Source organism: Balaenoptera acutorostrata, chromosome 18, assembly GCF_949987535.1.
Source record: "Balaenoptera acutorostrata chromosome 18, mBalAcu1.1, whole genome shotgun sequence".
NCBI lineage: Eukaryota > Metazoa > Chordata > Mammalia > Artiodactyla > Balaenopteridae > Balaenoptera > Balaenoptera acutorostrata.
Window position 1 is genome coordinate 65631518 of NC_080081.1, and position 25365 is coordinate 65656882.

The 25365-nt window shown below is 46.0% G+C and overlaps 1 protein-coding gene across 1 annotated transcript in view; it reads left to right on the plus strand.

Annotated features, from left to right (window-relative positions):
- FOXO1 (forkhead box O1) overlaps positions 1–25365 on the plus strand; it is a 92219-nt gene that overhangs the window by 63362 nt on the left and 3492 nt on the right. Inside the window, exon 2 of the mRNA XM_007193759.2 lies at positions 23643–24998. Coding sequence (XP_007193821.2) covers positions 23643–24980 — 1338 coding nt within the window. The 3' untranslated portion in view covers positions 24981–24998. The remainder of the gene's footprint in view (positions 1–23642; positions 24999–25365) is intronic.

The window sequence follows — 25365 nt, forward strand, 5'->3', positions numbered from 1 at the left end:
TACCCTGACTGACGGTCCTATGGGCTGCTGGCATCAGCGGCATTTCTAAATCCCTGTCTTGTTGACTGTGAAGGACCTGCCCTTCATTGTACCCAGGAAGGCTCCTTTGTTGCTTAGTCTGAAATCTCTAGAGAAGGTTTGGTTGAGGACTGCTCTCATGAGGCTGGTGCCTTCTACCAGTGAGGAGTTCGATGGGTAACGGGGAAATGATCATATTGCTTCCTGACTCCTTTTTAGCGGGGGGCTTCTTTAGGTGACTTTCTGGCTTGGAATAAATTCCCCTCCAAACCTGATACCCTCGTTCAAAATATAAGGATGAAGATATATACCAAAGCTTAAAAGTATTTTTTTCTGGACTTTGGGATTCTGTGGACATTGCTTACTCCTGCTAGCGGCGACTGTGGAGGGTTTAACACCCTCTTTTTCACTAGGATTTTAGATGACTCAGTGGAAAATGAAAAGGAAGGCAGACAACTTTGTTTCACTCATGGCATCACTTGGCTTATCCAGCTTCAGCTGAATCAAGATGTGATAATGAAAGTAGAGGTCCTTTCTCCAGATACATGTGACCTTCAAGCTGAGAAGTACAGTTCAGGGAATTACCACCAGAGCCTATCTTGGGAACACACAAATCATTCCGGGGAGGAAAGGTGGGAGATTTAGCACTCCCTTAATCCTCCACTCTTGGTTTCTTTAGGATGAAATGAACAATTATTTAAATGTAGGCCTCTGTTTGCCTGAGCTCCTAACCTTTTGTTAATTGAGTTTAATTTGTGAGATTCCAGGCCTCCTACACCACCTGTACCTTAGGACATGTGGGGATATGGAACACGATGCAGTATTCTGTACTCTGCGTTATATAATTTGAAAAGCACTGTCCTAACCTGAAAAAGTTTGTATGTTTGTTCTCTTTTGTATGGAGAACCCTATGGTTTGCTTGGAGGTCAGCCTACACAGCACAGAGGCAAAGACCCATTTCCACTGCCAACCCCCTGGCCATTTTCAAAGACAGGGAAAGGATACTGTGAATGCCAGAGACAGCACTTTAATTGGATGGGTTTCATAATTAATGTCTCCTTAAGTGAAGACTTCTGTTTAATTTGCTTTTCCAGACCATTTGGTAGAAATTGCAGAGGAACGGAGGGAGAACAGCACGTTGTGGTTGGCAGGCGGCGAGAGCTGCCGTGGAGGTGCCAACTCCTTTGTTTAAAGGTGGCTGTTTTCTTCAAGTTCTTGAAGGAGATTTGAGCTGTGCTGTAGGTGCAGGAGAGTAATTCTTATGGTTAGTACAAATTTTCCCCTCAGTTCTCGAGTCTTTCTTTTAACAAAAATGACCAAGGTACCCAGCCTTGGAGAGGAGATGAAATTTGGATAAATACTTTAAAATTTGTATTTGAAGGGGAAGATGAAAACTATTCATGTAAATAACTGTTGGGCTTATCTGGACTTTTCCATTGTTTTTGGGTTCCTGCCTCTTGTGGATAATTGACCATTGGCTACCAGTTGATGCTTGGGGACCTTTTCACTCTAGTCTGCTCTCTCTCTCTCTCTCTCTTTTTCTTCTTTGTTCTGAGCCCTGCTTCCCAGGCAGAGGAGGTCAGGCAGGTACACGTGCATTTGGGAAGGAGGAGGTGGGAAAAATATGCAATAATGAGCCCTTCTGACTTTGGATTCAGCAATTTAGCATTGGTGCAGTAGGTGGAGTTATTCTTGGAGCCCCATTTTGAAGATTGCTGTGCAGAAACCCATCTGTGCCGCTGGTTGCCAACATTTCTGGTACAAATATTGTCATTTGCTCTTGAGGCAATCTGCTATTTCAGTCCTAGATGCAGTTTTGTAATATGCTGGGCAAAATAGTAGAGAAAAAATATCTTAAGTGGTGGTATAATCTTCAGTTTAAAAACACTTTAGCAATGTTTCCAGTAGAGGATTTGTTCAACGTGTCTTCTTTTCTCCTTTCCTTGGCTTGTAAACATAATCTGAATTCATTTTTCTCACTTGCTCGAGCCATGGTTTCGTTGTGCTGACTCTGCACCCACCCAAAGGAAAGATGGAGACTTAAGTAATAGTTCTTTAAAATCACATTCCTAAAATGTGAAGGTTTAGCATACCACATTTCTTCTCCTGACGAGAAAGTAACTTGGCCAGAAGTTACCTGGTTAAAAAAAAATTGTCCAACATGATAGTACACAACCCTTTCCCAGCCTGTATTCTTCCCTGTCCCAGATAGTGAGTCACATCTGCCTCACAGGACGCTGAGGAAGAAGGCCCCCTGTTGCCTGCACAGAGTGGGCGCTCCCTGAAGGTTTTGGGGTATCTCCGGAAACCCTGGGGATGGAGCTGTGCTCCGTTTCATTGGGCTTTGTCATTAGGCCTTTCCTAGAGAGGGAAAACATGTCCTCTAGGAAGTAATACGTTTCTTTCTGTTTCTGTGGCTTTCTCATTTTTTTCCCCAGCCTGATGCATAGTAAGAAATCCATTTTCCAGTATGACTCAGTATACATGTGCACAAACGTGATACAAGAGTTTTACAAAATAGAAAAGCTTTCTATTTTGTTAATAAAAAAAAAAAATGCTGGCCTCAACCCTCTAGATTGATTTCACTGCTTTATGGATTGTGATCCAGAGTTTTTAGCATGAGGTTCTCTCCCACAGTTACTCTTCAAAGAGCTTCATGTCACAGTAACCTTGGAGTTAGGGGAGAAGTGGATGCCTCCATATATGGAAGACTGGCCTTCAGTCATGGAATGGGAGGAGGGGGTTCACACTTCCCTTGGGCACACACTGAAGGAAGTAGCCCCTTTTTGGATTGGTCTTGTCTCAGACATGAACTTGTTAAAGTTATGTACTAAGTTAAACACCCTCAAAGATGTTTGATTCCATGTGAGCCCTTATGTGACATACTAGCCAGGATAATTTTGCACTTTTCTGGACATCTTTGTCATTTAGGTTTTGCTTTTGACCCTTGAAAACTGGCGGCTGCTTGGATCCACTTTGCTGGATGGGGTTTCACTCTCCTTTCCTTCTGCATTAACCTGGGTCAGGCTCACCTGACCTATGGTCAGCTGTGTTCAGAACCTTTGATCCCATGAAAGTACTTTCCACTGTTAATTTCCAGAGCAGATGTGAAGTCTCCCTTCACCCTGGAGTCAGATGGCTTGTCAGAAACGTAAAGGAATTTTAGGTGATATCAGTGTGTGATAAGAAATGATTATCCTTTCTTGGCCAAAGCAGGAGCAGTGGAAGCGGGTGCAGTCAAGCTGCAATCGTGTTCCTCCCACTGAGTCCCTGGCTGGCCTGTTGGTATCTGGAGCAGTGATCTTGTAAAGACTTCATTGTGAAGTTGGCTGTGTGTGTGTCCAAAGGAAATACTATATATTAAAGAGGAAAGCGGGGGAGGAGAATTCCAGGAAATTGAAAGGTGAGGTTGACACGTCCTCATTCCCTAACGATGCTTCTGTTTTTCTTTCTGAAAAACAATGATGGTTTAAAGTTTGATCTCAGAACAAACTGGCTTTTATCCATAACCTTATAATTATATTTTTAAACATCCTTTCTTAACTGCTTGGTAAATAACATCATACTAATAAGTTGCCTTATATTATTTGGTGTTAATGACCCATACAAGTACCACTAACACAGTGTTTCTCAAACTTGCCTGTCAGATGAGATACTTGTTAAGAATCTTCTGGGACTTCACTCTCCTCCTGTTGAGTCAGACTCTATATGGAATAAGACAGTCGAGTTATTTCCTTAGAATATTAGAGCTGAAAGGAATGTTGGATGTGAAGCTAGTCCAGGTGTTCCCAAACCTGGTGACCCTCAGTATTATTATGACTTTTTAAAGTATAGAACCCTGGGCCACACTCCATATGTGCTGTGAATCCCAACCTCCAAGCCAGGGGCTTTAGGGTTTCAGTTTTCACCACACTTCCTAGAAGATGCCGATCATTAGTCTGGAGTGGTAAGCACTCATCTCTTCAGACTCCTTCAGGAAAGGGAAATTGACCGGCTGTGCTTGGTTATTGGGCTACGAGATAGCAGCACAAGAAATCCTCTGCTGATAGCTGTTGATTCACTCAAGTAATATTCATGTCTCAGGTCCTGACTAGGTAGGTGAGCGCTGGCAGTTTGGAGATGAGTGAGTGGCGTCCCTGCCCTTGAGGCGTGGGGACTGCTACTCAGCCTTCCCGAAGGATGAGCTTGGGGGTGTGGCATGACAATTTGGGGGAGCTTTTTCAAGCTGTGTCCGGTGCTGCCCCAGCTCTCAGATGGGCATGCGCCTGGGTGGGGGTCAGAAAGTCTAGGGCACTGATTCTCCTTCCCTCTTGGCTGCTGCCCTGCCCCCCCCCCCCCGTCTTTCTCTTACAGCTTTATTAAATAGTCCCAACATCTAGAAGCGCACAGAGGCTAGTACAGTTGGTAAGCACATGCTACCACATGGTTTTAACAAATGTCACCTATCTTGCTTGAAGCCTTCCTGTCTCCCCAGAGGCAGTCACTGATTCAGAGGTGGGCTGTTGTTGGGGTCTCCTTTCCTTAGAGAAGCCTGCCCCCCCTCCCAGCTGGGCTGATATAGGCGGGTCCATAAATCCTATATAGTCACCCCCCACCCCTTTACATTTATATCAGTGTTGTCAGTGTAGGTATCATTCTGCAACTGTTTTAAAGTCAGCATGGTGTTTTTGAGTTTTAGCCATTGTTATTACATGACCTGATATGGCCCCATACTTAACCGTAAAGTCAGGAAATTGAAGCCAGACAGCTTGAAAACCTTCTTAATGGAAAAAGTGCAAGAAGATGTGGGTGGGAGAGAGTTTCTGTTGAATTTTTAGTATAGAACTTTGTCATTTATGGGAAAATCGTTAATTTGAATCAGGCACTGTTTTGAATAGCCCAGTATCAACTTAATAAGAATAAATTGCACGTTGTATGAAAAGTTCACTGTTTTTATTTACTATGGGTGTAGTTATTGCAGTTTGGTTCCAGACAGGTGAAAGTTAAGATTTGTGGCATAAAACAGGAAGCAGATGGGGGCTAATTAAAGTTCTGTTGATGATAAAAGGATGACTGATCAAGGAACAGCTGGTTTCCCAATTTAAACACAGTTTGTACTATTGTATGAAGACAGCCCTCCGCAAGTTCTCATGATTGTCTTTCAAAGGTGAAGGAATGTGTTTCAGCAAAGTGTGAAGGCTGTTGCACTCTATTTTTGTTCAACTTTTTTGCCTTTAAGCGGTTTCTCTTCAGGGTTTATCCACGATGAGGGAAGGAGTCACAAAACACAGCTGAGATTTTCAGTGGTGCTCTGTCCACTCCAGACACCTTTTATACCCTGGAAAAACCCAAATTCCCTTCTGTATTCTCCAAGGAAGTGCACAAGCATTTGATTTTTATTCTGAATTTTTTTCTTATTTCTTCCGACACCCTCTCCTGCTGGGTTTTAAAATGTTGGTGCCCATATCTCCCTAACTGCATCACCCTTGTATGTCTGTGTGTAGATGAGGGCTAAGAAGTGCTTTGGACACGGTCTTGAACTGGTGTGTCTTTGAGCTTCTGGCTGAAATTATTGTGTTTGATCGTGCCCTGGATGACTTTCATCTTCAAGTGACAGCATCTTTTGTTGCTACTGCTAATAATGGTTGGATAAACATTAAGACCCAGTGCCCAGGGATGTGTTTTGCCTAAAAAAACGTACCAGCACTCGGTTCCCTTTGAATCTGTGAAGGGGGGTGACATGAGGTTTGCTTTGCCTTTAGTCAGAGGCTAGACGTTTGCTTGACATTTTGTGTTTATAAGTGCTTTGTGTGATTATCTCATTTTAATCCTTATAAATTTAAAGTGGCAACTGTTGTCCCCATTTTGCAGATGAGGCGATTAAAGCATGGGGAGTTGAAGTGCCTCAGCCAGGGTCACATTCACTAAGTGTCAGGACTGGGTTAGAATCCAGGCTTGTCTGACAACAGGCTCATGTTCCTCAGCCACCATATTTTACTGGTTTTGTGTAAAACTATCATAAAACTATTGTTTTTTCTACTTTTGATTAAGGAAAGAGCTATTTCCTGAAAAAATAAAAAATCAGGATATAGTTTGTGAACTTCATTTTATTTGATTATGTAAATATATATGTGTGTGTGTGTGTGTGTGTGTGTGTGTGTGTGTGTGTGTGTGTATTATATGATACAGGTCCTGGCACTTGGTAGGAAATCAGTTTTTTGAATGAACACATGAAAGAGGAACAGGCATAACTTTTTTCTTTTTGGGTCCCCCCGCCAAGGAAGTAGCTTTATTCTGATTTTAAAAGTTACACATGCTCTTTCTTTTAACAACAGCAAAAAGGACAACATACAACTAGAAATTAAAAATCCCCATTACCTTCACCACCGAGAGACATCATCATTATATTCATTGAGGTTGTCTTGTAAAAGAAATAATTGACCATATAGATCCCATGTAACTGGTAATAAAGGTCACTGTTTATATTAGCTACAAATAGCATGCACTAGAGGTTTCGGGGATGTGATAATTGACATTCATTGTCAAATGTTGTATGTAAGTAAACTTTCCAGTCCTAGCTGCTGTTTTTGCCCAATCTGGCTCTACAGTAGCTCTGCTACACATTGTACTAATGAGGAGCGCCTGTGTGCAGGTTCCTCTCCTCCAGGCTCTGTTTCCCTGACCCTAGAAAACTGTCTCCCTGCTCACATCACAGTTCTTTCAGTGTGTGGTGTCATGGCCAGAGCTGGAGTAATTTCCTGACCTAGGAGATGTCTCAGGAATCATAGTCATTTTTTTCATTCCGCTGTCTGAGCAAATCAACCTACCACACTCTTCTCCTACCTTCTCCTCCCCTTTTCTTCTTCCTCCTGTACCTTGCTTGCCTTTCTTCCTCTCACAAAAGCATTAAGGGAGGTGGGAGAGATTTGGAAATGACATTAGAGTGGGCCCAATCTTCTCCCCTGGTAACTCTGCCTTGTGTATTTTTGAAGATACTGGTGTTGGCTCTTACTGTGAGATCCTGGGCGAGAGGCCTGTGCGGGACCTGCTTCGTCCTGAGTAACCTGACCTGCTCGGAGAGTCTGCGTCTCCTTCGTCCTTCAGAGAGTGAGAGGGCATGGTTCATGGTTTGCAGAGCACCTGGGCTTTCCAGGGTGCCTGGGACAGGTGGTGTGTTCTTTGGTAGGAAGTGTGGGTAGCTCTGCAGCTTTCAGGTAGCCTGCCCTTCTACCCTGGGCGTAATCATGAAATCTCACAAGTGCACAGTACTCTATTTATGCCTTTTGAAGAGGTTGTATCCATTACAACTCCTCTGTGGAGTTAGGACAAGTGTTATTTTTTCCACTCTCTAGGCAAGAAAGCAGAGATACACAGGATATAAAATTTGTCCAAAGTCATACATACAAAGATAGAGCCAGACCTAGGTCTTCACTCTCTTGACCACTGTCTTGCCATTAGACCAGCATTTCCCAAAGTGTGTGCAACTACACGCTGGTTCCACGGTATGGTCTGTGAGGAAGTGTCAGAGACGTGGTGGGTGCATGGGATCACACCCACAAAACAGAAGGAAACATCTTAAGTTAGTGAAGGGTGTTGTGTTTTGCTTTGCTTTGCGTTTGTATGTTAACATGAAGTTAGTGTATTAAAGGCTCTAAGAATCCCGCAGTTGGGAGTCCTGTTTGAGTCGGTGTGGCCAGATATCCCGAACCTACTTCCTCAGTGAACTCCTTTCACCCTAGGAGGAGCCATTATGCTGTGGAGCGCATGTTGGAGATGCTCCCCTCGGCCATAATGTACCGCCTTGTCCTGGATTTACTTCGGAGGTGCTCCAGGAGACCTCAGTGGTTAGAGGAGAATCTAACCTTTGGCGACCTGGCGGGCGAATCCACACGGGCAGTGGCTGGAGATGCTTTGGTAATAGAGACTACCCTGCGGGTGGGGTGGGAGGCTGGCCGTGGGGAATCCTGTCGCCATGTCATTGTCAGCAGTTCAGCAGGAGCTTTGTGGAGTAGGATTTTAACCGGAACGCAGGAAGGTTCTCAGTCAACAGGATCAGCATTCTAGGAACTGTTGTCAGGGTTGTTAGGTAAAGACTCATGAACTATAGCCTGAGTGACAGCTGCACTGTTTGGCAAGGATGGACTGAAGAAATTTGGACCCAGAACAGCACACTGCTTCCTCTTGGCAGGTGTTTGACCAGGCACATTCCCCGAGCGAGGCCGTCTGTGTCAGCACCCCTCCCCCCAGCTCTTGTTTAATATTTAATATTCAGCTTTGCTGCTTTTGTTGCTCTCGTTAGATTGCTTGATTATGGTAGGGGGGCAAGGTGAAGGTGCAAGCGGCAGATTCTGCATCCCTCTCATCAGTCAGCCCTCTGCTTTGGGGAAGCAGAACCTCTTAACAAAACTCTTTTATTTTGAGGCAAATTGTTCCAGCCAGACAGAAATGATTTATTATTTTGCATTGAAATCTCAAACTAAGGAAGCAAGTCAAGTCCAGCTTCTCAGAACTGATCTTGGGCATTGCACTTTATCTTCTCCCCTCCCCTCCCCTCCCCTCCCCTCCCCTCCCCTCCCCTCCCTCTCTTCCTCCCTCCCTCCCTCCCCCCCCCTTCCTTCCATACCTAAGCTAAGCTTTTCCAGGAGTTGAGTGTACATGAAAAGTTCACATAAAGTATTTTCTATCCAGAAGATACAAACTCTGACTTAATGGAACTGCTTTGTTCAGTTTTGTTTGTTTTGGTGGGGAGAATAGAAGGATCCTAATGGGAGCAATGGTTGGGAGAAAGCGCTGTGAAATAGACGGGAAGTTAATAACCTATGGTGTGGTATTTCTCTCAGCAAGTGTTCCTCAGCGCTTCTCCAGAAAAGTGATCAGGCCAAGTATTAGACTGTGAGATCTTCGTTTTACAAAATGTTTGAACTGCCTGCTATTGTTTGTTTGTTTGTTTGCTAGTAACTTTGTGACTTTTAAACCTGGCTGTAAGTTGCATGGCACTAGCTTATTTTTGGGGCAGAAAGGAAAGGAAGCAGATAAGAGGCCAGGGCTCCTGGGCTATGGAAGAGGAAAGGTCGATGGGATCTGCTGAGGGTAGGGTTTATACCCACAATCGTGCTTTTATAATCAAATTCTGATGGGATAGTCAGCCGTTAAAAATTAAGTTCCCAAGATTTAGACCTCTTTCCTGTGTGTGTGCGTGTGGTGCCTTTCAGGATGATGGAAGTGTGTATGTGGTGGAGGGAGTGTTGTGTGTGTGGGCGGTTCCTGGGGAGAAGATGCCATCTCAGTTTATCCTCATACCACCGCTATCCAGCCATGGGCCAGTCTCGACCTTGGATCTCATACGCATCTACTAGGGTACTGAATAACTGAGTGATTTGTTGTAGCTCTATCCCTGTTTATGTGGAACAGTCCATGGTTACATTGTAGGGCATTACTTCCTTTAGTTTCCCTTTAGCCTTTCAAAACAACCTGAAAGATGTTATGGTTGAGCCTAGACAATGACCTCAAGAAACAAAAATAAACCTTTCTAAAAGTAAGAACAGGATTTGTATGCCAAATGTTGTGAACGATGGATAAAAGTATGAAAGCACACCAGACTTCACGAGTTTCAGAATTTGTTTTCAAAACAAATGATCCCAGTCCCAGTCTCCTGCCCTCCTCTGACTATGAAAAAATCAGATATTATGCCACGAGTTTCAAAACAACCAAGTAGCATTTGAATCCTGAGACAAAAGCCCGGCAGCAGCTTTAATATAAAACCCCATCATTTTCATCGAGAGAGATGCATGAAGTCCTCAAGGTGACACTTGTCATCCGCCTCTCCACAGGAGCTGTGGCAGCCTCCTGTTGGGGGAGTGATTTGAACAAAGGGCACCTTTCAGGGTGGGGAAGAACCATACTGAAGACAGCACCTCCCCGAGGTGCTTTTGCTTATCAACAGACATTTATATGCACGTGAAAATACAGACGTCGCACATACTTAAATTTTTGGATAATCAAAGATATCTGCTTTCCGAGCAGGACACAGTCTCTCCTTTTTTCCCTGCTGTCTCGTGGGAAGACAGGTTGGCCCTTTCCTCTAGGTTCCATGTCGTAACTTTATTCTGATCTTTTCTCGCTCTCCTGAGTCTTGCCTGTCGGATAAAATACAAGCTCCTAGCTCATTTTTAAAAGTCCCTTCCCACCTTGTTTCCCCCTCTTTCTGCGTCTGAACTCAAATACAGCCACTCTTACCCCTTCTTTCTTCTCCAGACACATCTTGTTAGTGCTTTTAACAAACTTTTCTTGCATGTACTGATACTAATATTTGTTGGTCACTTTGTACACACTGAGCGTTTAGTACTGAGGTTCAGTAAGATAAGTACTGTTAGATTGTAAGTCGCTTGCCCAGGATTACTCAGGTTTGGATTTGAATCCAGGTCTCTCAGGTTTTAGAACACGTTATGTAGTATACCCGTCACCTTTTATTCGTGTTCTGCACTCACATCGAGAATTCCCTTCCCTTTTATCCAGCAATCTGAATCTTGCCTTTCCTCAATTCTAGGTTAGGGTCTTTCCTTTCTTGTTTTGAGCATGTGCCACCTTTCATTTTCGTGTTGTCAGCCATCTGTATATGACCCTGGGAGGCAGGAAAACAGTGCTCTGGTGCTGGCTGGGGCAGTGCTGAATGGGACATGTTCTGCCCCAGCCCTGACTGACCCTGGGGTCCTTTTGGAACTGTCGGGTGTCTTTATAATTAAATAAACAAAAAACTAAATAAACCAGCCTTGAAGACTCTTCAAAAGAAAATATTTTGTTCTAAAATTGCATGCTACTCCAGTTTAATTTATAGCTACTTTGAGGACTAAAACAGTTATGCAATATATTGGTGTCTGTCTTCATCAGTTGTTTGATAGAGTTGTATCATGGACTTTAAACATGGTTAAAATGTAAAACTTCTTACCTCTGGGGGTAGAGTTGTAGTGAAGAACGATTGTTTGAAACTTTGTTCACCCACTAACAATTCTGAATGCTCCCTTACAATCTTAACTAGGTTGTCAGAATTTGTCTCAATTACTTTTCCGAGTAATAAAAAAAGAAAGAAAATAAATTAATACCAAAGAGACTACCTGTTGTTTAGAACAAAGTGAGAGGAGTTGAAATTAGACTGATCTCACTGCTAATAGGGTTAACAACTTCTTCCAGAAAACCCTGCTTTTGTTTTAGAATATCAAGGATTTCTAGAAATTGAAATTGCTAGTGTCTGTCACATTTTTAATACGCTGTGTGGTTTCCAAACGCACTCTCACTTAGCTTTCGTCGTGCTCCTTTGGGTTATATGATGGTGAGGCACAGGGTGCCATCTAAATAAGCCCTTACTCTTCTGAGAAGACCCTTAATACTGCACCATTTTGGCAAATGCATCATTTTAAGGAAGTGGAGAAAAGGCACCCCAAATGTATATACTAATATATTGTGGTGGAAATTGTTAGCAGTGGTTCAGCGTATCCTTGAATGCAGTAGCTCGGAAGAGATACAAAACATTTGTACCATGTGCAAGATTCCAGCCACAATGGTTGCTATTCACAGTTCCATTTTGGACAAAATTCAAAGTGATAAAACTGAAAACAGTGACCCCTGAAGTTCCAAAGAGGAGTTTGAACGTGTACCATCACAGACTATGGGCTCGGGTGAGAAGTTCTGATTCTCCATTGTTATGAATCACCCTAAGAAATGGTTCATATAGTCATTTATTCATTACTTCTTTGTTAGTTTCCCTCTAGTATTTAAAATAGAGCTTAACAAAACTCTCTCATTGTTTTCTCAACCCAAAACAAAGAACGTGTGTTGTGTGTAGCCGGTGCATTTTAAATGATCGACATCTTCCTAAAAACGATCCTCATAACTACCAAAAGTAGCTGTGAGGTTTTTGTCTTTGGAGATTTGTAAACCTGGTCTTACACTTTTAATTCTTGACAGTGTTATTCATATTTCTAGAGGTTATGCGTTCAAACTGCAGCATTAGAGTAAAAAGCTTAATACAAGGAAAACTTTCCAGATGGGGAGGTTTGCTGATCGCTCAACTGGGGATCCTCAGGTGATTTGGGGATCCTTTTTGTCCTACTTGACTTTCTTCCTCTCTTCTCTCTGGAATGTGGACCAGCCTAACCCTGGGGCTAAGCTCAAAAATAATGGAACCCACAGGAGTCATAGTAGATGTCCCCAGGTCGTCTAAGTCTGGTTCCAGGGCAAACTCAGTTTGGAGCCTTCCAGCATCCCCTGAGCCCTGGAGTGATCGTGGCGAAGCACATTCTCCCAGAGCTGGCCTTAATCTTGACCTGAGACCTGATTTAGGCTGCAGGTCCTTGTGGGCATCACTTAATAAATGTGTTACTTCTGGTGGAGCATCAGTGTCTATGCAGGAGTGAGGGGGCCATTCTCAGGCTCCTTCCTTGTTCAGTTGATGCAGTTTTCAGAGGTGAAAATGCTGTTCATAGCGTAGGTGACAAACAAGCACAGCACCGTGTTGTCGTGACAGCGCCATGGACAAATACTGCTTGAGAAGTTAAGTGCAGGCCTCGTGTGCAGGACAGGGGCTGTGCCGGTGAGGAGGTGTGGTTTTAAGGTGGACACATTCTGAAAGGCCTTGAGAGACATGTATATGTAGGCTTTTAGGTAACTTAATAAAGCTGCCTTTCTGAAACATTTTGGGGGGTTCTTTTGGAGTCCCTGAACTGGCATGGGTCCTGGTGGTACTGACGGAGTCTTTGTTGTTTGGAAGGGAGGTGTGGAGAGTAGGGCGGTTGTGCAGCGGACCTGCTGTGTCTGTGGTCTGTTCACTGAGGTGGATCCCTGCCATCTGCAGGACGCCTGGGGACAGCTGTGGCGGGCCCAGTCTCCCACGGTGGGGGGCGCTTCGCTTTATCATGAAGTAAATGGGCCCAAATGGTTTTGCTAGTATTGTCAGTCAGTGAATATCTGTAACTATTTGACTTGAGACAAGCTCTGAAGAATTTTTTGGGGGGTAGCCCCAAAACAATGTGTACTTAACAGATCATTGTTGCATTAGGTTCCTTACCCAGAATGATGGGCAAGAAGGCTGGTTTCAAGATTCTGTATAACCAAGAAAACCCTACATTGCAAATAATGTGTAATTCAGAGTGTTATATTTTATTGCAATTTGTTGTTGTAATCTGGATTTATCATATTTGGGTTCCAAAACAGAACCCCCCCCCACACACACACATAAACCTAGACTTTGTACTTTTTAATTCTGTTGACTATGAGTAGCAGTTCTTGGTAAATAGCTTATGCATTCAGTGGATTCATCTTTCCCTAGATTTTCCAGACAGTGAACATATTTAGGATAAAAAGCAATTATAGATAGTACGTCCTATGGGTGGGATCTTATCCTAGAGATTCTAATCTGTCCAAGTTTCAGCCTTATTGCCTTTACATTCGTAGAGCTTTCTGTGGCTCTTGTAAGCAGTTTGGTTGCAAACCTTGAGTAAACATTTACTTAACATGAGCAGGTTTAATGGGCTCATCACTAACTCTGACAAAATACTTTAAAATTCACTTCAGTTCTCTTTAGAAAACTTTAAAATGGATCAAACTATTGATATATGCTATGTTTCATTTTATGCCTAATTTAAGTTCTTCATCAGAAGAGAGTAAATCCTAATGTGTTCTTTGTTTTTGGCTTTTATTTTGTTTTGCCTCATTCCGGTAGCCAAATACATAAGGTAAGTTAATTGCATTGTGAAGCAGTGTGTTTCTAAAGCCACTGAAGATTCGAAAAGTAGTAAGGCCTATAAAATAGACAAAGATTTTCATTAGGAAAATGGCAGAATCACTTCAACAAATGAGTTTCCTCTTAATATTCTGTGCTGGTGGAGCCTTACGTGTCTGAGGCAGTCATTAGGCAAGAGCAGCAAAAGAGCCTGTATTCTGGGCAGTTAATGAAAAAGAAGTTTCGCGAAGGATAGGCTCCTTCAGGTCAGCTGATGGGCAGGGTGGGGACTGGTGGCTCTTTGCTGTGGGCTTGGCAGTGCCTGCCGGTCTCTGTGCCTCCCTGGGGAAGGAGGGACTGGGTTAAAGGGTGGCCAGGGATGCCTGCTTGCCTCCCTGGAACTAAATCCCAGGAGAAACAAGCTCCACTTTGAAATCCTTAGTAGCCGACACATCCTTTTTATTAAACAAAAAAACAAAAAAGGCATTTAAAAGAATTTTAGCTAAATGAAATTTAGTCTCTGTATATCCATTACGGGGACCTTCCTAGCCAGGGTGGATGACATTCACTTGAGAGTTAGCTCTGTGGCTGGTATATGGCAACATCAGGCCCAAGTGTATAGCCGTGGGAGGTAGTTTCTGTTTTCCAGACTTTACTAAGCAGGGCTCCACAGTAGCAACTTTCACGGAGATTGTACCAGGACAGTGGTTCAGATAGATGCCTCATGATCTGGAACAGAAGGGAAGATGCTTGCATCTAAGGTTTCAGCCTCACCTGGGTTGTTCTGGGTTTTGTCTTTCGGAGTTCCTGGTTTGTGATAGTGTGTAAAACACAGGGCGTGAAATGGTATGGGTTTTCACATCCTGAAAATTAAGGACTTCGCTGAAAATTAAGGACTTCGCTGAAAATTAAGGACTTCGCCCTTCCTCTAATAAAATGTAGCTTTCTCTGATACAGGGTTTTCCTATGGGACACAGCATGGGGAAACGTGGTGCTTCTTTTTTAATTACGACCTTCTGAGAAGCAAAAGCTTGGGATACTTTTAATATCATTAAGTAAAGTTTCTCTTCCATCCCTGAAGATTTTTTTTCTTAAGTCCTAAATGTCTGAGGTTGTTGGCTGAAAATTTACCCTGAAATATGGAGGCTTTTGGCCAAAAAGAGAGCTTATTAGAGATCAGGCGAGCCGTGGAGCATTGTCTGTTTCTCCTTGGCCGTCCTTCTAGGCCAGGGGTGCTTCCGTCTGCACGCCTTGTTTCCTGATACCACGGTCCCGTTCACTTTGTAACCCACCCCTTTACCCAGCACTCTGCCCTGCAGTCTGCTCTAAATCCCCCCCACCCCCTCGGGGGCTCTTTCAGGGTTTGCTGTCTGTGAAGCAGGCGGCGGTGGGTGGCCCCTGTGTGGGAAGAGACGAGGAAGAGCGTTGTTCTCGTAATTGCCTTCCTGGGTACCAGCTCTTCACTGGCCGACTGGCGTATGTCCCGCTCCTTGAACAAGCTCGTGGACACAGGTTCTGACAGGGGTCGCCCCCAAAGCTGACGGAACAAACGCTAGTCAAACGATCTGGACTTGAGGACATGGAAGCAGCCTCAGGAAGGCTGGCTGCCTGTTGAACAGGAAGTTTGTGATGAATGGTCTTTTTAATCAGGTTGTAACCATTCACGATGGCTAAAAAATTCCTGTTTATACATCTCTTTACTTCCCATCACAAAGTAGCCAACCTCTGTTCCCTCACTTTGTGCCAGGTGATGCGCTGAGCGCTTTCCATGCAGATGATGCCGTTCTGCCCCTAACGATCCCAAGTAACAGCTGGTGTTGTGTCACAGATGTCAAGACTGGGGCTTGGGGAGACCAGCTGACTCGGGGTCCCACAGTCTGACCTTGGGATCCGCTTCCGCACTGCCTCCTGAAAACACGAAGGTTCTCATGAGATCTTACATGGGTCCTTTTGGTTCTTTTTTACATGAGAGCATAGCCTCCGATAGGCTTTTTTTAGTAGAAGCCGATTTAATGTAGTCATCTTTTCCTTCCTTTGGAATGATTTGAGTCAGAGATAGAGCTGCTTCGAGCCAAATGTGTGTCTGTCTATAGCCACTGGAGAATCTGTAGCTGAGTATTGGTTTGGTTGGGGGAGGGTCATTGCATGTCCTTGACACTTGTTCTTCTAGGACTAAAGCCCCATGTGCTTCTGCTTTTTGTAAATGAACACCCATAAGCCTTTCACCTGCATTTTAATCTTTCTGAACTCTATTTTCCCTAATATAAAATGAGGGTGTTAGGCCAGGTGACCTTCCCAGGGTTTTCCAGCTCACAAGTTTTATGAGGCTGCGAGTCCTCTGTCCACAGGGGTTCCCAGGGAAGCCTGAGTCCTAGTACAGACTGGGGGTGAGAGTGGCCTTTGGGGTCACCGATGTGCAGGCAAGAAGGACAGGTTTCGGGGAAGTGAAATCAGCTTTACAGAAGAAGAGCTGGATGCCAGGGCCTAATGTGTAAGCATGTAGATCAAGCTCTTCACAGCAGATCTTCCATTACAACAGTTTCTAAAGTTGAATTTTTTATGCTGTCGATTGGTAACATACGTCTTTTGAGATCACCTGTAAAAAAGAAGCACGGGCAAAAGGGCACGTGTTTCCTTCTGTTTGCAGGCAAAATGCATTATTTTACAAAGTTGTTGTTTTATTAGCACCTCTAACGGGAACTCTGTTGAACAGAGATTATTCCTACTTTCTCCTTAGTTTGTTTTCATTCTTGGAACTGCAGGAAGGGATGTGTAAAAGAGAGGAAGCAGGGGGAGGGGTGAGTCCATGCTGGGAGCCTACGAAACCATAGCACACATTGACAGAGTTCACAGAAATTAGATAAAATGCTTTTGGAAAAACCTAGTTTGTCTAGCATTTTGAAAGAATTTCTAGAATTTCTAGAACAACAAGTTCATTTCGTCACGTGTTCCAGCGCCTTAGTTTGGAGCTCTTTTTGTTTGGCTTGGTGACTGTAGCTCACACCCACCCTCCCACAGGGCGACGGGCAGTTCTAGGCTGTGGGACCTCTGAGGGCCTTTCCATTTCCCTCGTGGGTCCTCAAAGCCCCTTTGCACAGGCTTTTCCCCCGGGGCAGTGGCTCACATCTGAAATTCACATTTCAGCTGCTCTGCTTTCCTGCCACAAAGAGTAACCAATTAGAATTAAAAGCAAATCATATTTTGTAAATTTATTACCCGTTGAGGCAGAAAAGGAGTTTTCTAAACTAGTGTTTGTAAACAGAATTATTTCCGCTCCCTCAAGATGCACACATGTAACCTCAGTCTTAAGTACGTTCCTTTGATTCTTCTTAATGATGGTGAAGCCAAAAAGTGGTTTCTTCAGCTGTCAGTGGTGTTGTGTGCAGAGTTATTTTGCATGAGATTCATCTTCCGAGCCTCAGTTTTCCTATTTTTAAAACGGGGCCAATGATACCTGCCTTATTTAGGGCTCTTGCAAGGGTGGAATGAGACATGATGTATTGAAAGCCGTTTGTAAACTGTAAAGTAAAATCCACGTGTAAAGTATGAAGGCCAGGGGATCCTGAGCAGGATGCATTCAGCTTAAGTTGCTGGTTTTGTTTTATTCTTGGTGAAACGCAAAGACCAGAGTAGCCTTAGAATGCCCAGCAGAAAGTAAGGTGCAGCAGTGATGGCTAGAGTTGTGGCTGAGAGGCGGTGGTCTCCACGTACACTGCTGGGTGGGCTGGACGGAGCCGGGTGGGAGCTCAGCTCTGAAGGTGGGATTCAGGAGGGCAGGGGAGGAGGGGAGCAAACCGAGGGCTGGACCCCCAGGCCATTTTTTCAACCCAGGCCTTGGGGGACCAAAGAGTTCGTTAGACTTGACAAGAGGTCTAGTTCTGCTCCCTTGGTTTTCTTTGTTGGGGCTTCTAGTAGACTGGAAGTTTACTGTAATAGACTAGTGCTCTCTAAATGTTTTTGTAAAAATCACACGCTTTTTGATGTTACATTTATTCATTTATACTATACCAACATATTGTATATGTTGTATAATGCATTTGCTCATTTTTATTTACTTAATTTGTTTTGAGGCTGGAACAGACAAGCGTTTATTCAATGGCTAAAGGATGGAGAAACGGAACTTAGTTCTCAAATCAACTTCTCCATGCTCATTTTTAAAAATGAGATAAAAATGTAAAGTAGGTGAAAAGTGTAAAGATTTCTTCTTGAACGTCGATGGCTCTCCGATTATTGCTTTAGACATCCAGGCTAAGTGCGTCCAGGGAAGGGGCAGTTCCTGCCCTGTGTCTTCAGGGTCTCCGGGGCCCAGCCTTGGAGCGTGGCTTCTTGCAGCCAGGAGGGCGGTGGGCCCGCAGAGCTCAGTCACAACGTCCCCCAAGGAGACACACCAGCCTGTGGCCTTGGAAGTGGCCCTGCTCTAACACCTGCCGCTGCTTCCCCGTCACGCGCCAGCTGAACGCGGAGCGTGGGGCCCGCACACAGGGCTCGGCAGCCACCTTGAGGATTCTGAGAACGCGCCCGGCAAGCGCGTTAACAGACCAGCTGTAGTATCTGAATTCCTTCATTAGCACCTGCCCACAGCAGACACTATATCTAGTGCAGAGAGAAAATAACTACTACCGCAAAACTGGTCTATTTTCCCAGTAACTAACATGTAAAAGCCTCATCTTAGTGGGAACAGTACAAGGTACGATTATAAAGAAACGAGACCAATGTTTGTAATATGGGTGAGTCTCTAAAACACAGACATGTTATCTTATAGGTGCCATTATCTTAATAATAACAGTGGCCGATATCGATTGAGGTAAGGACACCTGTTATCTCATTTAATCTTCACGACAACCCCGTACATGTAGGACCTATTAATCCATTCAGCAGATACTTGAGTGTCTACTTGGTGATGGAGCTGTGAGGATACAGCGCACAAGAGGACAGCCCAGGTCCCTGAGCTCATGCAGCTCACGGGGTAGTGGGGAGCCAGACATAGCAGAGGCATGACTGTGGTGAGTAAATCAGGTCCTGTGTTAGCTGCAGGCTGGGATGGGGTTCTCAGGAAATGCTTCCGGAAGGAAGGGACACTTGGGCTGAGACAGAAGTTGGGGGTGGTGGTGACCTTTGGCGGGAAAAAGTCGAGGCTCCTGGACAGTCCTTTGTACATCATTTTTTGTCCCGAGTGGCCATTTAGGTGGACTTGTTCCTTCCCCAGGTAGATCATAAAACACCCGGAGGGCAGACTCTGACTAATTCCTTCTGACGTCCTTCACTGCACCCAGCATAAATCAGTGCCAATAAAAGTTACTTGGCATGAATTGGTACACGAATGGATAGAGAAAAGATGTGGAAGGCATTACACCTTCCCTGTGATGTTTTTGGGATGTCAAGTCAACAAACGTTCATTGAATGTACCTTGTGTGTAGAGCATCTGTTAGGGGCTTTGAGATGAGGAAATAAAAACACGCGCCAGCCCCTTGCCCTTTAAGAAGCTTGGAATCCGGTCTGTAGAGTGCACAAAATGAACACCCGAGCATTCGAAACAGCTGGCAGAGCAGGTTGAGCAAGCCAGGGTGCACCGCACCGGGCGCAGGCTGCCCCTTTCCCCCACACGATCCACGGGCTTCCACTGGGTCAGGCTTCCCAAGAACCCGCTGCCCTGCTCGGGGTGGCCAGGCACGCGGAAGGCGAGGGAGAGTCGAGGGGCAGGCGGCCGAAGGGCGTGTGCAGAGGAGAGCCAGCTTGGCACCAGCGGCAAGCCCGGGCTGCGGAGACTACGGCTAGTGGAGGGGAAAGTTGCTGAGTGGTCTTTTTCTCTGATGGTCTCATGCAGAAACTCGGGATTTAGGTAAGTGGTTTGCAGCGCACGAGTCTCCTGTCCTCTCACCCTACCCCTCTCCTCACGTGATAATTTGTTTGTGGCCGAAGAACTGAACAGCTCAGAGCACTGCTGGCCACGTGTGGCTCTCTGCACAGGTCACGGGGAACCGCACTTTCCCTGCCTCGGCTGTGTCCACCGCATCCGGCAGAGATTTGCAGACATAACATCATTAATAGTGACACGTATTTTTACAAGCTTTACCTCTTCAACACCCTCCACTCCGATATCCCCCATTGGAAATCATAGCTTCTTTAATGTCCTGCCGGCTGTGTGAAAAACAGGAATTTATGTAACAAGCCCTGTGCAGCAAACCTTTTCCTGTTCGGAAAAAAATTTTTTAATTGTTGGCAAAGTTAGGAGACAGCTCTGTTGCTCAAAGAGCGACCTGAAATGTCCTCTTAGGAAAATATGTAGCATAATGTTTTGATAAGTAAGGGATTGTTCTACACCCACTCCCCCCAACCCAACCTTTTTTTTTTTTTTTTTTTTTTGTAAATCTAAGTGGTAAGTCAGCATATGTCCCATCCGAGCTAGTGAATGCTTCCTGAACTTTTTAAAGATTTCATCATGACAGATTCTGCAGTCTTGTTAGAAATGTCTCCCAGGGACTTCCCTGGTGGCGCAGTGGTTAAGAATCCGCCTGCCAATGCAGGGGACACGGGTTCGAGCCCTGGTCCAGGAAGATCCCACATGCCGTGGAGCAGCTAAGCCCATGCACCACAACGACTGAGCCTGCACTCTACAGCCCGCGAACCACAACTACTGAGCCTGCATGCCACAACTACTGAAGCCTGTGCTCTAGAGCCCGCGAGCCACAACTACTGAGCCCATGTGCCACAACTACTGAAGCCCGCATGCCACAACTACTGAGCCTGCGCTCTAGAGCCCGCGAGCCACAACTACTGAGTCCCTGTGGCACAACTACTGAAGCCCGTGCACCTAGAGCCCGTGCTCCGCAACAAGAGAAGCCACTGCAATGAGAAGCCCACGCACTGCAACGAAGAGTAGCCCCCGCTCGCCGCAACTAGAGAAAGCCCGTGCGCAGCAACAAAGACCCAACGCAGCAAAAAAAAAAAAGGAATGGCTTCCAGGCAAAAATAAGATTAAAAAAATGTCCCCCAATTGCAGTTGCAAATGGTCTGATCTAATTATGTGAATCACAGAGCTGTGCCACCCCCTCTCCCAGGCAGTACAGACAGCCAGGAAGCCACTATCTAGGAAGATCTTTCCCCTTTATCATTAACTAAATGTGACAGGGACAGGAGTCAAGCTTCCTTTCCTCCAGAGATTTCATCGTCGCTTATCTGTGTTTCTGTTGTGTTCAAAGAACAAAATAGTCATGATGGAATATTGGGAGCACACAGTGTGTGCGTGTGTGTGTGTGCGCGCGCGCGTGTAAGTAAAACCTTCCCATAGGGTTTGGGGAATCTTATGGGGATGAAATAGGACATTGGGGAATTGCAGTGCTAGGCCTCTTTTAGGGGGTTCTTGTATGTCCACAAAGTCCTCAAAGCCGGTCTTGAGTTGGGGATAGATCTGTAGGTGAGAAGGAAGAGGAGAATCTTGGCAACAGAAGAAAACCCTCACTGCCATCCACTTACACACCTGCCCAGCGTCCAGCCTGGAAGTCCCCATTCAGGGCCGTGGCTGACCCACACTCGCCTGGGCCTGGCAGAAGGGCTCGTCACATAGCTGCTGCGTTGCAATCCTTGGGTGGAATGTAGTACAGAGGGTCAGAGGGCGTTTTGAAATGTGGATTTCTCAGCCTTGACTGTCCGGCCTCACTCTGACTTCTGCATCTCCTTTTAGAAAGTGAGATTTCTTTCCTTCGTGTTCTACCTCCTTTTAACGAGGAAAATTGTGAACTCATAGTCTGTGTTGAGCCCCGGCCTGCCCTGCTGTGTGCCAAGGCTTTGTTCTGGCGGAGTGGTTGGCACTCAAGCATCTGCGCCCCACGGCGATGGCGTGAGGGTGTGGGTGTCGTGGCGGCATCCTGGGCGACCACAAATCCAGCCGGAGCCTTTCCGTGGTCAGGGAGGGGGGCCGCAGCGATCCGGGGGGCTTGGTCGGCTGAGCCTTGCATTCAGTCGGCAGAGGAAGCCAGGGAAGTCTGGGGGCTGCGCACACAGCGCACACAGCCCTGCTCCAGGTCCCCAGGTCCCCAGGTCCCCAGGTCCCCAGGTCCCCAGGTCCCCGCCCCTGGACTTGGGATCAGGGCCCTGATGACGGAGTCTGCTGCGTGCCCTGTCCTGTGGTGGGGCAAAAAGAATCTATCAGAGAAAGAGAAGCTCCCTCCTCCTCGGGAGCCCCCCTTTCCTTGTCCACGTGTCCCAGAGGTTCTCCAGATGCTGTCAGTCTCGCCGTGTGTCCAGTAGGGGAATTGCATTCGGGCTTCCTTGTTTACCGCCTGTCTCCACGGCTTCTGCTGGAGCTTGCAACTGTCTCTGGCTCCCGTTGCAGCGTGTTTGGAGTGGTGGGTTTGTGTTTGCAATACCCGTAAGCTCCTACCGACACCCCAGTGACTTGGAGGAGGGAAATGGGCTCAGAATGGGCGGTGCCTTGGGCCCCTCCTCCCCAGCCCCCAACCAAGTTGGGATCTGACACCTTCTTCTTGGTGACCGCTTACCATGTTGCACACACCACTGAGCATTTGACCTACCTTATCTCGTGGAATCCATAGAACAGCCCCAAAGGGGCTATGAGGTACCTGGGGGCCAAGCAGTTTCCCAAGGTTTGTAGCCAGTGAGTAGCAGAGCCACCTAAGTGCTCCAGAAAAAGTTGGTTTTCTTTACTAACTGCCCCAGGGGGCATGCGATTTAGTTGTGGAGCCGTACTCAGTGGATCAGAGCCACCAGCTCTCTGTCCTCTCCACCACTCCTTCCCTCCCAGACCGGCTTTTTGGCCAGAGTGTAACCTCTGACGGGTGTCAGAGGCTGAGTTAGTTGGTGCGTGCTACTGGTTATTGCTGGGAGGAGAGGGTTGTGAACAACATTTGAATTTAAACTTTCCTTTCTTTCTTTCTTTCTTCCTTCCTTCCTTCCTTCCTTTCTTTCTCTCTCGTTTTTTTTGGCAGTTTAACTTTCTAAAGTTAAACAAGAACAGCCCAGTTGTCCTTATATTCACCTATATCTGCCTAATGGACTTTAAGGATGTAAATGAATCGACGTCTTACTAGTTTTCAGGCTTTTAATTCTTGACTAAGAATATATCTTGCTTCCTTTCTTTCCTTTCCGTGACCATGTGGGCCCCATAATATAAAACTTTCGACAGTTAAGACTAGATGGCTGTGTAAGTGGCAAATGTGCCGTCCGAAGAGAATTAGCAGTAGTTCTAGGCGTGGTAGAGTGGAAAGGGGTTTTTTTTTTTTTTTTTTAATTTTTTATAGCTACTTTATTTATTTATTTATTTATTTTTGGCTGTGTTGGGTCTTCGGTTCGTGCGAGGGCTTTCTCTGGTTACGGCAAGTGGGGGCCACTCTTCATCGCGGTGCGGGGACCGCTCTTCATCGCGGTGCGCGGGCCTTTCACTATCGCGGCCCCTCCCGTTGCGGGGCACAGGCTCCAGACGCGCAGGCTCAGTAGTTGTGGCTCACGGGCCCAGCTGCTCCGCGGCATGTGGGATCTTCCCAGACCAGGGCTCGAACCCGTGTCCCCCGCATTAGCAGGCAGACTCTCAACCACTGCGCCACCAGGGAAGCCCGGAAAGGGGTTTTGATAGCGCTTTGTTATGGAGTGCTATTTGCATAGCAAATCCAAGTGGTTTTAAAACCAGTTCCTGTAATTTCCCTGCAAAATAGAGCTATATAAAAGAAGGTGTTTATAATAATGCTCATTTAACTTTGTCCCCTCGTTAAATTAAGACACAGATACTGTTTTTAAGATACGATACTGTTGTTTCTTTACTGATTTGAGCTCTCGCGTAGTGACTGTACAGGTTGAAACCTATACCGTAAACTCTTTCAAAACTTGACTTGTCTTCCATGTGATACGTGTCTCTATTGAATAGTGAGTGGGTTTTCCAATTGGAGGAGTATTTCTAACATGGTGTTTTGCCTTACAGAATTCAATTCGTCATAATCTGTCCCTACACAGCAAGTTTATTCGCGTGCAGAATGAAGGAACTGGAAAGAGTTCCTGGTGGATGCTTAATCCCGAGGGAGGCAAGAGTGGGAAATCGCCCAGGAGAAGAGCCGCATCCATGGACAACAACAGTAAATTTGCTAAGAGCCGAGGCCGAGCTGCCAAGAAAAAAGCGTCCCTGCAGGCTGGCCAAGAGGGTGCCGGGGACAGCCCAGGGTCTCAGTTTTCCAAGTGGCCTGCAAGCCCTGGCTCTCACAGCAATGACGACTTTGATAACTGGAGTACATTTCGCCCTCGAACTAGCTCGAATGCTAGCACTATTAGCGGGAGACTTTCTCCCATTATGACTGAGCAGGATGATCTCGGAGACGGGGACGTGCATTCTATGGTGTACCCACCGTCAGCGGCGAAGATGGCTTCTACTCTGCCCAGTCTGTCTGAGATAAGCAGTCCTGAGAACATGGAAAACCTCTTGGATAATCTCAACCTTCTCTCATCACCAACGTCATTAACTGTTTCAACCCAGTCTTCGCCGGGCACCATGATGCAGCAGACGCCATGCTACTCGTTTGCGCCGCCAAACACCAGTCTGAATTCACCCAGCCCAAACTACCAAAAATACACCTACGGCCAGTCCAGCATGAGCCCTTTGCCCCAGATGCCTATGCAAACGCTTCAGGACAGCAAATCGAGTTATGGAGGCATGAGTCAGTACAACTGTGCACCGGGACTCTTGAAGGAGTTACTGACTTCCGACTCTCCTCCCCACAATGACATCATGACACCAGTTGATCCTGGGGTGGCTCAACCCAACAGCCGTGTCCTTGGCCAGAATGTGTTGATGGGCCCTAATTCGGTCATGCCAGCCTATGGCAGCCAGGCATCTCATAACAAAATGATGAACCCCAGCTCCCACACCCACCCTGGGCACGCTCAGTCAACGTCTGCGGTGAATGGGCGTGCCTTGCCCCACGCGGTGAACACCATGCCCCACACCTCGGGTATGAGCCGCTTGGCCCCAGTGAAGACAGCTTTACAAGTGCCTCTGCCCCACCCCATGCAGATGAGCGCCCTGGGGGGCTACTCCTCCGTGAGCAGCTGCAACGGCTACGGCAGGATGGGCGTTCTCCACCAGGAGAAGCTCCCCAGTGACTTGGACGGCATGTTTATCGAGCGCTTGGACTGTGACGTGGAGTCCATCATCCGCAACGACCTCATGGATGGAGATACGTTGGATTTTAACTTTGACAATGTGCTGCCCAACCAAAGCTTCCCACACAGTGTCAAGACGACGACACACAGCTGGGTGTCAGGCTGAGAGCAAGCAAGTGAGCAGGTAAGAGCGCCCCGATATCAAAAGACCTTCTGAAAACAGGACATAAAAGAGAGGAACCCAGTACCTTGCCTTGTATCCTCCGTGGTCGGGGCTTTTTGGATGGCAGCTGGCCGCCCCTTGCAGAGAGGCATCTTTGATCATTCATTCTCCGCCCCTTTCGCAGCTTATAAATTTTCCTTTGGAGCTTAAACATAAGGAAGCTTTTCCTCTAACTGCTTTAAAGAGTTTCTTTCGACAGTTAGACTAGATGGCTGCATCTTTTTAGTAACTCGTCAATAAGTGAATACATTTGATACAAATCAAATGCTGAAGGGTTTTTTAAAGTGGAATTTTCTCCCACTGAGTGATTTCAGAGCTGTTTGAGAAA